General features: G+C 43.4%; 1 protein-coding gene across 1 annotated transcript in view; it reads right to left on the bottom strand.

The window, feature by feature from the left end:
* Window positions 1-13840, bottom strand: part of LOC126161297 (phospholipid-transporting ATPase ABCA3) — a 787342-nt gene that overhangs the window by 240065 nt on the left and 533437 nt on the right. Inside the window, exons 20-21 of the mRNA XM_049917041.1 lie at window positions 7319-7552; window positions 6957-7233 (exon numbers count right to left, since the gene is read on the bottom strand). Of these exons, the coding sequence (XP_049772998.1) occupies window positions 6957-7233; window positions 7319-7552 (511 nt within the window). The remainder of the gene's footprint in view (window positions 1-6956; window positions 7234-7318; window positions 7553-13840) is intronic.

Here is a 13840-nt window from a genome sequence, read left to right as displayed (position 1 = left end):
AATGACCAGATGATGATAATAACAAACACAGAGACAACTTAGATGATGCTGCAAAAGAGAGTTTACAATGAGCAGCATGTAAACTGATGCCTAAATATAATGAACAAGCTACAACAACTACCTTCAATGTGGATGACTTTGTACTAATTAAGGAAATACACCATAGCTCAAATCTGGAGAAAGGAACACGCAAGCTTTTCCCTCAATACAGCAGTCCTTACAAAGTTTTAGATGTATCACATCCCAAAGCAGTTTTCTTGGTCAATCCAGAAACCAGTCAAGAAAAGGGATTGTATAACCATTTTACTATGGTTTGAAGCTCCTCTTGGTGTTTTTCCATGTTTGTGATTTCAAAATTGCATTGTTTTGAAAATCAGCCTTATGCAAACATAATTAATTTATTTTTTATTTTTATATTTGCTCATACATGTTTCAACACCTATGTCATCTTTTGTGGGTCAAGTTTTTATTTCTGTTAAGTACAATATGAAATTTATAATAATTTATCTACCATAGACATAAGAATTACCTGTGTATTTTGCTTTGTTTTGTTTAAACACTCACCTTAAAATTACATTGCTAAGTGAACTGCATTATTATACATCTGTTTTGTGTCCTTTTTCACTTTTTTTAAATTTTTTACAGCATTTTATCTGCACACTAGCCATGAAGAAACTTATTGTTTATTTGTGGAGAACTCTTTCAAGGGTAGAGGTTATGTGCATTTCCGTACTTACATTTTTTGTCCTGTTGGGTGTCTCTCATTGATGTCTCAATCAACTGCTACTCAGTGCACTGGTTCCACACAGTTTTTCACAAAATTCCCTTAATAGCAATTGATGATATCACCTCTATTGAGTATTGATCATTGAATACACCAACCACAGAAATTACACCAACTGCTGATGATGACTTATGTGAATACACTTACCTATTCCATTACATTTCATAAGGGTTTGTCAGGATGAATTTTGGGGATTTCTGCCATGGTGAAGCCGTGACAAGACCGTTCTGTAGGAAATGCTGAACAACTTCTCCCTACGATGCCACGATGAAGAAGCTTAGCAGATAGGGTCCCTGCTGAGGGAGGAGATAAGGGGATCCATTTATGGGGTACTGTCTTCTCTTCTTCTTCCAAGATACCTAGCGCTCTATTTCCTTTCCTTACTTCTCCATTAGGAGTACCAAATCTATATCCCCTCTGTCCATGTCCAAAGTCCCTCTTACAGGATCCATTCTTTTTACAGTCTGTGTACTAGAATTTACAACCTACATCAGTAGGATTGCAATGATCAGTATTTCATGTATGACGATGACAACGTACTACTCTTGTATCACAGTGCAAGAGGTGTTTTGACATGATTATTGAGGATATGACTGATAAGTTTTGTTAACTTTTTTAGTAATTTGATGTGTTTTGCTTGGGTTTGTGTTTAACTTTTATAGGGGATGTGTGAGATATATGCATACTACACACACACACACACACACACACACACACACACACACAGATATGTGCATACTACACACACAAACACACACACACACACACAGAGACACACACACACACACCTACAGACAATGCACAAATAAAAGATGATGTTGGGGTATTCTTTTGCTAGGCTTGTCACTGTTTCAATGGGAGGAAGGAATAGGACAGTGTGTCCTACTAATAAGCTTGATATAGAAATGACAAGCCAATGTAAGAAAGAAAAGGAGTTTTGGAGGGAGGAAAACAGACAGCAGACCGTGTAGTGGAAAAGTGGGGGATAGCTGGAGTTTCTTGGAGGGGCGTCCTTAAGATTAGGTGGAGTGAAAGGGGAGAAGTACTGAAGTACTCAATAAAGTAGCAGAAAAGAAGGATGAGGTACTTCAAATTGGGAATAATGGGTAAGTAATCCCCAAAGAAGGGAGCTTGTGCCAGGTTCGGGTGAACCCATGGAAGGCAGGACACCAACCACTTTATGCATAAGTAATCCACAAAGAAAGAAGCTTATGCCAGGTTTGGGTGTACCCATGGAAGGCAGGACCCTAACCACTATAGAGGAAAGGAGAGGTACATCACACTGACCAGGCCTATGACAGAAGAGGAAAAGAGTACTGCATCCCCAGAAAGACAGCTTTTAAGAAGGGAGAAATGCTTAAATTAATATTAATGAAGAAAAGGATAAGGGCCATGGTTGAAGGAGCATCGGTTCCAAATTGGATAAATTGAGAAATTCGAAATTAGCTACTCTGTAGGTTGCCATGAGTACTTGAGTTTCTGCATAATCTGAATTTTGTTCTGAAAATTGTGTATAACAATCACTTCCTCCAAAGGCTACAATACAGATTAACAGCATTAATGGTTAAAGTGCTGAAAGTACTCTGAAAGAAAGCAATGTAATAATGCTTTACTATATATCATTTTAATATCCAAAGTAAAGAAGCTATTAAATATAAAACTAACCGAGTTAATGAAACTTCTAATTACAAGAGATGTATGTTTGCATTAACTGATAGTTAGGTGTATGATCGTGACATCTTTTCTTTTAGTGGAGGGATATGTAGTGATCCATGCCATTCATGGAAGAGCATATATCAGCTACGTCAAATATAGAGTTCAGAGTAAAGATGTTTTTGATTGCAATTAGTTTGTAAACAATGGGCCATATACTGTGGGAAAGTGTTACTCAGCAGGTGCGAAGTCTACCTGCTGAAGAGCATTTGTAATCTCCGTGTAGCAAGGAGGAATTTGTGCCACTCTGCTATGGATCAAATAGACCTGTGAACATTCATGCGGGCATTATCCGTATACGTTCAATATCCCGTGTTAGCCCTGTTTAGCACAGGTCTCACGAAACTTGAGCAATATTCTAGAAGTGGTCACAGAAGTGATTGGTAAGCACTGCAGGCACTTCCCCAGTATTCTAACACCTGCCTTACCGACAACTGAGCTGTATGATTATTCCATTCCATATCCCTAAAAAGTGTTACACCTAGGCATTTGTACGAGTTGGCTGATTCCAATAGTGACTCACTGATATTATAGTCATAGGATATTACATTGTTTTCATTTTGTTCATTTCTGAACATTTAAAGCAAGTTTCCAATCTTCGTACCACTTTGAAATCTTATCAAGATCTAACTGAATATTTACACAGCTTCCTTTACACAGTACTTCATTATAGATAACTACATCATCTGCAAAAAGTCTGAGGTTACTCTTAATATTGTCAGCAGGGTTGCTTACATACAATATGAACAGCAACGGTTCCAACACACTTCACTGGGGCACACCTGACATCATTTCTACTTCTGACAGTATTTCTTCATCCGAAATAACATGCTGTGTCCTCCCTACAAAAAGTCCTCTGTCCAGTCACAAAATTCACTTGACACCCCACTTGATTGTACTTTTGTCAATAAGCATTAGGTGTGGTACTGAGTCAAATGCTTTTTAGAAATCAAGAACCTGCCTGACTGCTTTGATCCAAAGCTTTCAGTATGCCACGAGACAAAAGTGCAAGTTGGATTCACACGATTGATGTTTCCGGGATCCACGACGGATGGCACTGAGGAGGTCTGATGTCGAGGATATTGGACAGTAGGTTTGTGGATCACTTCTAACCCTTCTTGTACACAGGTGTGACCTGTGCTTTTTTCCAAGAACTGGGAATGGTTTTTTTGTTTGAGGGATCTACAATACATTATAGTTAGAAGGGGGCTCTCTCAGCCACACATTCAGTATAGAATCTGGTAGGGATTCAATTGGGCCCTGGAGCTTTGTTCGATTTTAAAGATTTCAACTGTTTATCGACCCCACTGACACTAACACTTATTTCATTCAATTTTGAGTGAAACTAGGATTAAATTGGGGCAATTCTCCTGGATTTTCCTTTGTAAAAGAACATTTGGAAATGGAGTTCAGCATTTCAGCTTTTGCTTTGCTACCCTCAAATTCAGTTCCTGTCTCATTTGTTTGGAGCTGAACACTAACTTTGGTGCCACAAACAGCCTTTACATATGACCAGAATTTCTTTGGGTTTTGTGAAATATAATTTGACAATATTGTGCTACTGTAGTTATTGAAGGCATCACCTATTGCTCCCATTACAGCCAAAAACATTTATTTCAGCATTGATGGAACTAACATTGGCACTGATATTAATTTAATTCTCTTTGTCCATTATAAGATATTTGCTGATTGACCCCCAGTTCTCTCTTCCCTTCTACTCCTGTCCAGCTTTACTCTAGCCGCTCGTCTTTATTACTCTCATCATTAAGAAACCACTACTTCGGAGGACTACATCTTCCTCGAGTAATTCTATCAGCTGTACAACGAGCTCATATACTGAAGGCAAGTACCGATTAATTCATCTGTGCTGTAAAATCCTGGAGCACATCTATGGGGCCTGGGCACTGGTCTGATAGCTGAAGTTGTCTGTACCGGGGTGCACTCAGATTTGTCAGATTCGAGGGGAGTCTGCTGTACGGAGGAGTACTGCCGACACCATTTGGAGGTCAGGCTGCGACTGCTTTGAAGGAGGCTGACATGCGTTGCCAGGGGCCAGGGGCCAGGCATCGGCCTGACAGCAGGACTTTCCCATCAGTGTGCTGGCCCCACGAGTACAGAGCAGATGTGGCAACTTGAGCCAGTGCTAGAGGCTGCAGTGTCTGGCGGCTGACAATTTGGGGGGAGGCACTGGCCTGTGTTGGGGCACCGGCTACACTCATTTTAGGTTTGGCATCACTCGTCCGGGTAGTCACTGCGGGCCACAGTTCAGAGACGACAGAGTTCGTCGGCAGCTGGCGAGCGAGACGTAATTGAAACGGTCTCGAAAGCGGAATGTCATCGGCCCGAGCAGCTCGTGGAGAATCGCGACAGCCGACGGGGGGCACGGCCGAGCTGTGTGTGACCTTCGTCCACTCTTGACGGTGGATGGTGCCTTCTCCTGGTCTTCGGAAGATGATGGCAGCCACAGCCAGAGAGGAGGGGTGTGAGAGATTAGCTACAACAGATACTGAGAGAAGCGAAGGTGGGCGGGGATTACTTCCGTATGTGCAAATATTGTGTAACCGTTACAAGTTATGAAAACCATACTGCACAGTGGGGCCGTGAGTGCATAAGGCAGTGTTTTCTGTATTACGTTTTGTATTGACGTAAAGGTTGTGTCTCAGCCACTGTACAAAGTCACGTGTTTTTGTGTGTTATGCTGCTGTCCATTGTCGGTATATTAGGTAGCTCTGGGTAGTCACGTTGTCCGTAGTATTAGCTGAGTAGCTGGCGGAGGATTCTGGTAGTAGGGTGTAGATCGTGTTGTCGCATTTGGTCGTGTAGCGTACTGTGTTGTTATGATTGCCCACTTATAAATTTACTTTGGGCTTATGTAGTCATTTCTCTTTGTATGCCCTGGGTCAGTGCCTGCTTGTATGACACCGGGACTAAATAAGATTATTGTTTGAAAATGTTGTATCTGCTTAGAATAAGTTTTCTTGTTGTTATTATTATTATTATTCTTTCTTTTCTCAGACGTTGTGTCTGGTCAAAAATAAAAGTGACGCGGACCTCGATCGAGCGTGACTTCCTTTTAACTGTACGGTATATGTTACGTTGCATTTAGGAACTTTCGGGTTATTGAACATGTATCAATAATTACGGATTTCTGTAGTTGTATATATACGTTTGGATGTAGCTGTATTGCGTTGATGTACTGGTTGATATTGTGCGGTATGACTCCTGTAGTTGATAGTATAATCGGTATAATGTCAACTTTATCCTGATGCCACATGTCCTTGACTTCCTCAGCCAGTTGGATGTATTTTTCAATTTTTTCTCCTGTTTTCTTCTGTATATTTGTTGTATTGGGTATGGATATTTCGATTAGTTGTGTTAATTTCTTCTTTTTATTGGTGAGTATGATGTCAGGTTTATTATGTGGTGTTGTTTTATCTGTTATAATGGTTCTGTTCCAGTATAATTTGTATTCATCATTCTCCAGTACATTTTGTGGTGCATACTTGTATGTGGGAACATGTTGTTTTATTAGTTTATGTTTTATGGCAAGTTGTTGATGTATTATTTTTGCTACATTGTCATGTCTTCTCGGGTATTCTGTATTTGCTAGTATTGTACATAAGCTTGTGATGTGATCTACTGTTTCTATTTGTTGTTTGCAAAGTCTGCATTTATCTGTTGTGGTATTGGGATCTTTAATAATATGCCTGCTGTAATATCTGGTGTTTATTGTTTGATCCTGTATTGCAATCATGAATCCTTCCGTCTCACTGTATATATTGCCTTTTCTTAGCCATGTGTTGGATGCGTCTTGGTCGATGTGTGGCTGTGTTAGATTATACGGGGGCTTGCCATGTAGTGTTTATTATTATTATTATTATTATTACTATTATTATTGTCCACCCCCGGTAGCTGGGTGGTCAGCGTGACAGAATGTCAATCCCAAGGACCCGGGTTTGATTCCTGGCTGGGTCGGACATTTTCTCCGCTCAGGCACTGGGTGTTGTGTTGTCCTAATCAACATCATTTTATCCCCATTGACATGCAAGTTGCCGAAATGCCGTCAAACCGAAAGACTTGCTCCCGGCGAACAGTCTACCCGACAGGAGACCCTAGTCACACGACCTTTCTTATTCTTATTCTTATTATTATTATCTGTGCTCTGGTCATTTTCAAGTAGGTAATGTGTCTGGGAAGAATACTGTTTGTATTAATATTAGCTGTCAAGCACCTCTATTGAAGTTATTTGAGATTTTTATCAGTTTAAGGTAAGCTTTATATTATTTTATGATTCTTTATAAATGTTTAATATGAAAACTGTGTGCATGACGAAGTGGACAAGGTTTCTACAAAGTTTGTAATACACAGGGCAGTTTTAGATGACATAAGACAAATATATTTTATTGTACTGCGATTCTTACATCTATATAACGTCTTAATGTCATCAACATGTACTTACCTAATTCCTCTGCTGTTCTAAAGCCCTCCTCCTGACATGCAATCATTGTTATTATCAATGCTATCAGTGGTGCAAGGAATAAAATGAAGTCTGAGATGAAAGCTGTGCACCAGAAGATAAATACATCAACGCCTGACACCATCTGCAGCAGCTTTACCTTGCTAACACGTTCTTTTATGTAAAATAATACAAAAAATGGTGCTACATATGACAATGAGAAGGCAAGATTCAAAGCCACTTGAAATCCAGCAGATCTTCCATCAGCTGCCAACGACAACTGAAATTTGGAAATACAATGAATAATTTTTTTGTTATTTGACAGAATTTATAAGAGCACTAAATTTTAAATATTTAACTGATACCTGTGATTCCTGTGAATAAGGTAGTGGATGATTGACAATTCTCAGTGTGTAGTTGTTATTGCCAGAATAAAACCTCATCATTGCATTCACAAGTAAGTTCAAAGACAAAGGTGGTGTATGATACGGTTGCGCATTAAACCATCCTGTAGCAATAGGCTGATTTGTAATCTCGTTCAGTTCAAATGATGCACTGACAATATATCTTTGATTTGCTTCTTTCAAATTTTCCTTTTGCTGCAAGCAACAATTACCATAATTTGATAGCATTGTCTTTACTTAAGGAGAGGCAAATAATGAAATAAATAAGGACACACAGATATAGAATTCACAAAAGTTGACATATACACTCACTGAAAATATTTTAATGGGACTAGACAGAAACAGTAGCATAATAGAAATAGACTTGTACTTTTCTGAGGCATTCAGTACTGTCCAACACTGTATTTTACTAGATAAATTAGAAGCTATCAGTATACCTGGAGTAGTGAAGAAACAGTTTCAGTCACATCTTCAAAATAGGAGACAGGCACTAGAAATTACTTCAGCAAACATTAAAAACCAAAGTATTGTTTATATATCTGACATTCAGACTGTACAAATAGAGGTCTCAATAGAGCAATGTCCCAGGACCTCTCTTCTTTCTTATTCATGTAAATTATATTGAGATTTCAGACTACGGTTCTCACATAACTCTATCTCCTCATGACACAAATGTTGTTGTAACTAATAAACTAGGTATTACTAAAATTTGCAGCCAGTGTTTTAGAATATGTTGAAAATTAGTTTGAAATGAACAGGTTAACCATAAATAAAGAAATTGAGAGGGTATTGTTGTGACAGTGCCACGAGATTTAAAAGTGCCGCTACGTCAGTACGCAAACACGGCGATAGAGGCGCTCCGCAGCTCGGCTGAGCGCGGGAGCGCCACCTGGCTATGAACGGCGCCGGCCGCATGTCACGGCACGGCAGTTGAGTGACAGATACAGAGTTGGTAGCATGAAACCCACTATTGTATCTACGTTTGTATATCCACGCAATTGATTAGTGAATTAAAGGTTATAACACTTTTTGGCGACGAGGTCGGATATTTTTTTTCCAGCGTTGGAGTATTGTGCGTTCGTGTCTGGGCAGACATGGAACAGCTTATGCAAGCGCTCACTGAACAACAAACACAGCTGACGGCTGCTATTCAAGCGTTGTCGGCGTCGCTTACTCATCGTCTGTCATCCTCTTCTCCGCCTCCGTTCCCTCCTTACGACGAGGCCGCTGAAGACTGGGAGGATTATGAGAAGCGTTTGCGGCAACACTTCTTGGCTTTCGGCGTTGTCAACGCTCCTATGTGTAAGTCGTTATTTCTATCTTGGATTTCTCCACGGATCTATCAGCTGCTATCTCAGTTAGCCCCTCTGCGGGAACCTGCCTCTCTGTCCTTCCAAGAAATGTGTGACTTATTGTCTAACTATTACGGAAAAAACACACACGTCATTGCCGCCCGTGTGGCATTCTATCGGTATCGTAAACAGCCCCATCAATCTTACCGGGCTTGGGCGATGGAACTACACGGTCTGAGTAGGAAATGTCAGTTTGTCACGGACACTCATAATGAGTCTTATGCTGATTCAATGGTTAGGGATGCTATTCTACAGCTTGCTCCTGATAAAGAAGTTTGGCAACGTGCCCTACAACTGCCAAACCCGTCATTGTCGGAAGTTCTAAGCATCGCTCAATCCTTTGAAGTGTCTCACGCTGCTGGCGCGCGAATAGACGCGTGGTGTGATGTAGGCGCTGTACAGTCAACTTTCGACACGGATAATTTGCCTGTTTCCCAGGAGAACGATGATGTGGCGGCGGTTCACTCGCGTAAACAACGTCGCGTTGGGCCGAAACGCTTGCAGCGAAAACAGCAACCACAGAAACAGGTTCGTTCTGCCCTTCCTTCTTGTCCACGTTGTTTCGTACAGCATGACAGGGCCGCGTGTCCAAAATGTTGGGCCACGTGTAATTCATGTAGGAAAAAAGGCCACATTGCTTCTGTGTGTCAGTCCCCTAAAGTTCCTGTCGACGAGGACGAGGCATCGGACATGGATGTTAACTGTGTGCTTTCTCAAACAAATAAGTTGTTTGTTACTGTTCGTGTTCTGGATAAAGACATTCGCATGCAAGTGGACACTGGCTCTGCAGTAACTCTCATTAATTCTCGCACGTATTTGGAGTTGGGCTCCCCTCCCTTGTCTCCAGTTACGCGAAATCTGAGGACTTATAATAAACAGAAAATTCCTATCGTTGGCCAGTTTGATGCTTCCACTGCTTACAAGTCTGTTGTAGGGCCCCTCACGTTTTATGTGGTGGATCATGCGGGCACTGAAAATCTGTTCGGTTATGATGCTTTCCAGTTGTTTGGGTTCTCCATCGATGATGATGTGCACCTCATATCTGAGGATATTCCGTATCAACAGCTGGATGGATTGTGTTCTGAATTCTCGTCCGTGTTCTCTGCTGGTCTGGGTCGTGCCAAGGATTTTGAAGCCCACATTACTCTTAAACCTACAGCTCGCCCTAAGTTTTTCTGGGCACTCCCTATTCCGATGGCGTTGCGTGCACCTGTCAAGGCTGAGATAGACAGGTTAACAGCTTCAGGGATTCTCCTTCCTGTTACCTCCAGCGAATGGGCATCGCCAAACGTGGTGGTTTCTAAACCCAACGGGAGTCTGCGATTGTGTGGCGATTTTAAAGCCACTGTCAACGCTCAGAGCCTCATTGACACTTATCCTCTTCCCCGTCCTGAGGAGTTATTTACCAAGCTTGCTGGGGGCCAGTTCTTTTCCAAACTTGACTTATCGGAGGCGTACCATCAGTTGCCGTTGGATGCATCTTTCAAGGAATTTCTCGACATCAACACTCCTTGTGGGTTGTATCAGTACCAGCGGTTACCATTTGGTGTCGCTAGCGCGCCGGCCATTTTTCAGCGGTTTTTGGAACAGCTCACGGCTTCCGTTCCTGGCTGCATCAACTACCTGGATGACATTGTTGTCACGGGGGCCTCCACTGAGGAGCACCTTCGCAATTTGCGTTCATTATTTTGGGTTCTGCATTCGGCTGGGTTGAAGTGCAATCTGGACAAGTCACAGTTCTTCCAACCCTCCATTGTGTATCTTGGTTTCCGCTTGTCCTGTGAAGGTATACGTCCTCTACGTCAGCACGTTGCGGCCATCACCGCTCTCCCCCGGCCGTCTACGGTCAAATAACTTCAGGCGTTTCTAGGTAAGATTGCTTATTATCACAAATTCATTCCATCCACGGCGGCGGTGGCTCATCCTCTGCATCAGCTGTTACGCAAAAACGTTCCTTTCTGTTGGTCCGACGAGTGTGAGCAGGCTTTTGTTCGCCTGAAGGCTCATTTGCAGTCGGCGCCTTGTCTTGCCACCTTCCGTCCGGGTCAGCACTTGGTTCCGGCGACTGACGCGTCACAGTATGTCCTAGGGGCTGTTCTCGCCCATCGGTATGAGGATGGGTCGGAACGACCCTTCGCCTATGCTTCCCAGACCCTCAACGATGCCCAACGGCGTTACTCTCAAATCAAAAAGGAGGCGCTCGCTATCATTTATGCGTTAAAAAAGTTCAGCATTTTTTTGTATGGTTCTAAGTTTCACCTCATCACCGACCACGAGCCGCTGGTCTCTCTGTTCAGCCCCTCGGCGTCGCTTCCGGATAAGGCGGCTCACCGCCTGCAACATTGGGCCTTATACTTGTCTCGTTTTCACTATGAGATTCACTATCGCCCCACGGCCCAGCACGCCAACGCTGACGTGTTGTCGCGTTTGCCGATGGGCCCCGACCCGGTTTTCGATCGAGATGAACTACTCTGTTTCCACATTGATGAGGAAGAACGTCGTGCGGTCGAGGGTTTTCCGCTTACAGGTTCGCAGATCGCGCCGGCTACTGCGCGGGACCCGGTCCTGCGTCAGGTGGTCGGTTTTGTTCAACGGGGTTGGCCGGACAGGACCAAGGGCCGGGCATCGGATCCCCTTCACAACTAACATGCCTTGCGCCTTCGTCTGTCTGTTCGTGAGGGTGTTGTTCTTCTGGCCACAGATGGCGCATCTCCACGGGTCGTGGTGCCAGCTTCTCTTCGCAAAGATGTTCTCAAACTATTGCATGAAGGCCATTGGGGGATCCCTCGGGCTAAGTCCCTGGCCCGCAGGCACGTTTATTGGCCCGGTATCGATTCGGACATCTCCCACATGGTCGCTGCGTGTGGTCAGTGTGCTCAACAACTGGCTGCACCCCGTACAATGCCCTCTCCGTGCCCTGATCCGGCGCAGCCGTGGGAACGGGTGCACGCTGATTTTGCCGGCCCCTTCCTCGGCACTTATTGGCTACTGTTGATTGACGCCTTCTCGAAGTTTCCGTTTGTGGTTCGATGTCCGTCGCCCACCACTGCGGCAACGACGCTGGCTTTGTCCAAAATTTTTGCGCTAGAAGGTCTTCCATCCACGATTGTCACGGACAACGGCCCTCAGTTCTCTTCGCAGGCCTTCCGTGATTTTTGTACTGGACAAGGGATTCATCATGTTACAGCACCGCCCTTCCATCCCCAATCGAATGGGGAGGTCGAGCGCCTTGTCCGCACTTTCAAAAGCCAGATGAAAAAATTCCTTACTGATTTTTCTACCGATGACGCTCTGTTGCAATTTCTGAGTTCTTATCGCTTCACGCCTCTGGGTGATCGCAGCCCTGCTGAACTCCTGCATGGCCGCCAACCGCGCACTCTACTGCACCTGCTTCACCCTGTCAGGCCTAGTACTGTGTCCCCTAGTGCAGGAAAATACTCGGTGGGTGCCGACTTGTGGGCACGAGGGTATGGATCTCGCCCTAAATGGATTCCAGGGGTGGTCAAGGCTCTTCGCGGCCGCCGGCTTTGTGAAATACGTACGGACGATGGCGTGGTTGTTCGTCATTGCGACCAGATGCGCCCACGAGTGGTGGCCGCGCCGGTGCCACCGCCCCTTCTTTCGCCTCCACCGGCCCGAGAAGCCAGTCCTGTCGCTGCTGCCGATCTCCCGTTCATGTCGCTGCAGCCAATGTCGCTGCTGCTTCCGAGTACGCCGGAACCGGCCTCAGTCGCGACGCCGCCTTCTCCGGGACCCATCTCGCTGGAGCACACCCCCAGGTCCACGACACCTATGGATGCTGCTCCGGAGTTTTCACCCATCATCTCGTCCAGGAGGCACGTTCCACGCACAAGCTTCCATCCTGGACATTTTCGACCATATTCTCGTGTTTCTCCGCGGGATCTTCTCGGGGTCTCCCAAGAGGCCATGGATGTCTCCGCACTGTCCGTGTCTCCAAGGAAGGGAGCGTCTTTTTTTTTTTTCAAGGGGGGAAAAGTGTTGAGACAGTGCCACGAGATTTAAAAGTGCCGCTATGTCAGTACGCAAACATGGCGATAGAGGCGCTCCGCAGCTCGGCTGAGCGCGGGAGCGGCACCTGGCTATGAACGGCGCCGGCCGCATGTCACGGCACGGCAGCTGAGTGACAGATACGGAGTTGGTAGCATGAAACCCACTATTGTATCTACGTTTGTATATCCACGCAATTGATTAGTGAATTAAAGGTTATAACAGGTATCTGTCACCACATTTTTGTGTGCTCTTATTGATGAAAATTCAGACTTGAAACTCTGCATCGCATACCTCATTAATAAACTAAACTCTACTCACTTTGTGCTACATGTAACTAGCACTGAGTCAAGTAGAAAGTGTAGCAGAATTGTCTACTTGACTTACATCCAATCTGTTATTACCTGTGGCCTTCACTTCAGTGTTGTAACAAGACAGATCTAAAAACCATCTTCACCACATGGGAAGAAATTATCAGAATAATTACCAATGATTCAAGGCTAACTTTCTTGAATCAATTATTTTGACAGCTAACTGTTCTACACTTGCCATCTCTACATATACAAAAAGTTCAATTTAAAAACAAAGTACAATGATAGTTTCAAAATTGATTCCAGTCTCCATTCTTAACAACATGAAAACATGCAATGATGTCCATATAAAAAGGGCAGATAAAGTTTAAGAAAGAAAATAAACAAGCATTCAGGGTAGTAAACAGTACAATAAACATCTGGAACAGGTAAAAGAAGGAAGCAATATTAAATTTTTTTAATGATCAACTTGTAGGAAATAGCTATTGTCATTTGTTATATGTCAGCATTATTTTTAATCAAATGCTTATTTTACTGTGAATGAATTAAGGAAGCAATATTAAATTTTTTTAAAGTCAACTTGTAGAAATTAGCTATTGTCATTCGTTATATTTCAGCAGTATTTTTAATCAAATGCTTATTCTATTGTGAATGAATAGTTGGAACAAATGTGTTAGAACTCAGATTTTATTAGTATGTAAGTGTCAGTGGTGTGTATTCAATAAGAAATAGCTTTTTGTACTTCATTAGACTTGCTTATGCACTTTTGAATAATATATTATGGCATGTAATATGCACCCTTGCCCTTTGTA

This window comes from Schistocerca cancellata, chromosome 2 (assembly GCF_023864275.1).
Source record: "Schistocerca cancellata isolate TAMUIC-IGC-003103 chromosome 2, iqSchCanc2.1, whole genome shotgun sequence".
Lineage (NCBI taxonomy): Eukaryota > Metazoa > Arthropoda > Insecta > Orthoptera > Acrididae > Schistocerca > Schistocerca cancellata.
The sequence above is the reverse complement of the archived record's forward strand: the minus strand, read 5'-3'. Positions and strand labels throughout refer to the sequence as shown.